Genomic DNA, 615 nt, shown 5'->3' on the forward strand with positions numbered 1-615 from the left:
AAGTGAAGTTCGGTGACAATAGACTCGAGCCTCTTGACATACCTAGCGAGAGACTCAGAGTTACCTTGACGACAAGTAACGAACTTGACTTCAGCTTTCGCAATAGCATCATCATTGTCATAGAGCTTGCGAATAGTAGAGCATAGCCGATCGAGGTGTTTCTCATAGTCGACATAACATCTAGTAGGCGGTTCAGTACCCTTGATAAGTTTGGCCCAGATAGACTTCTCCATATTCTGCTTGGCCCATAGATATTTAGTAACAGCATCATGGCCTTCTAGAGCAGACAAAATTTCACGGACGAAGGTAGAACCGCTTCTATCATCGTCCTCACCCAAGAACTTAGAGGTCGACGACGACTTAGTCGCAATGTTAGAGGCAACATCATAGTCCTTCATGGAGATCTTCGATTTGCACGGCTTAGACTTACAACCTGGGCACCTAGATCGATAGGAAGGTACCGCACGCTCAGCTGGGACATAGAACCGACCATTAGTAACGCCATTCCGATAACAAAGTCCATAAAGAGATCGAGAAGAGTTGCTCGATTTCTTAGAGGCAGGATGGCTTCCTTCGCTGTCGGACGAAGACAACAATGATGAGCGCCTAGAGTGC

General features: G+C 46.5%; 1 protein-coding gene across 1 annotated transcript; it reads right to left on the reverse strand.

Moving 5' to 3' along the window:
* Positions 1-42: 42 nt before the first annotated feature.
* Positions 43-398, reverse strand: Pmar_PMAR013016 (hypothetical protein; the record flags this gene model as incomplete). Its single annotated transcript, XM_002767422.1, has 1 exon — positions 43-398. A coding segment is annotated over one exon (356 nt), but the record flags the coding sequence as incomplete, so codon positions are not given.
* Between the last annotated feature and the right edge of the window lie 217 nt (positions 399-615).

Source organism: Perkinsus marinus (genome assembly GCF_000006405.1).
Source record: "Perkinsus marinus ATCC 50983 genomic scaffold scf_1104296970686, whole genome shotgun sequence".
NCBI classification, from domain to species: Eukaryota; Perkinsozoa; order Perkinsida; family Perkinsidae; genus Perkinsus; species Perkinsus marinus.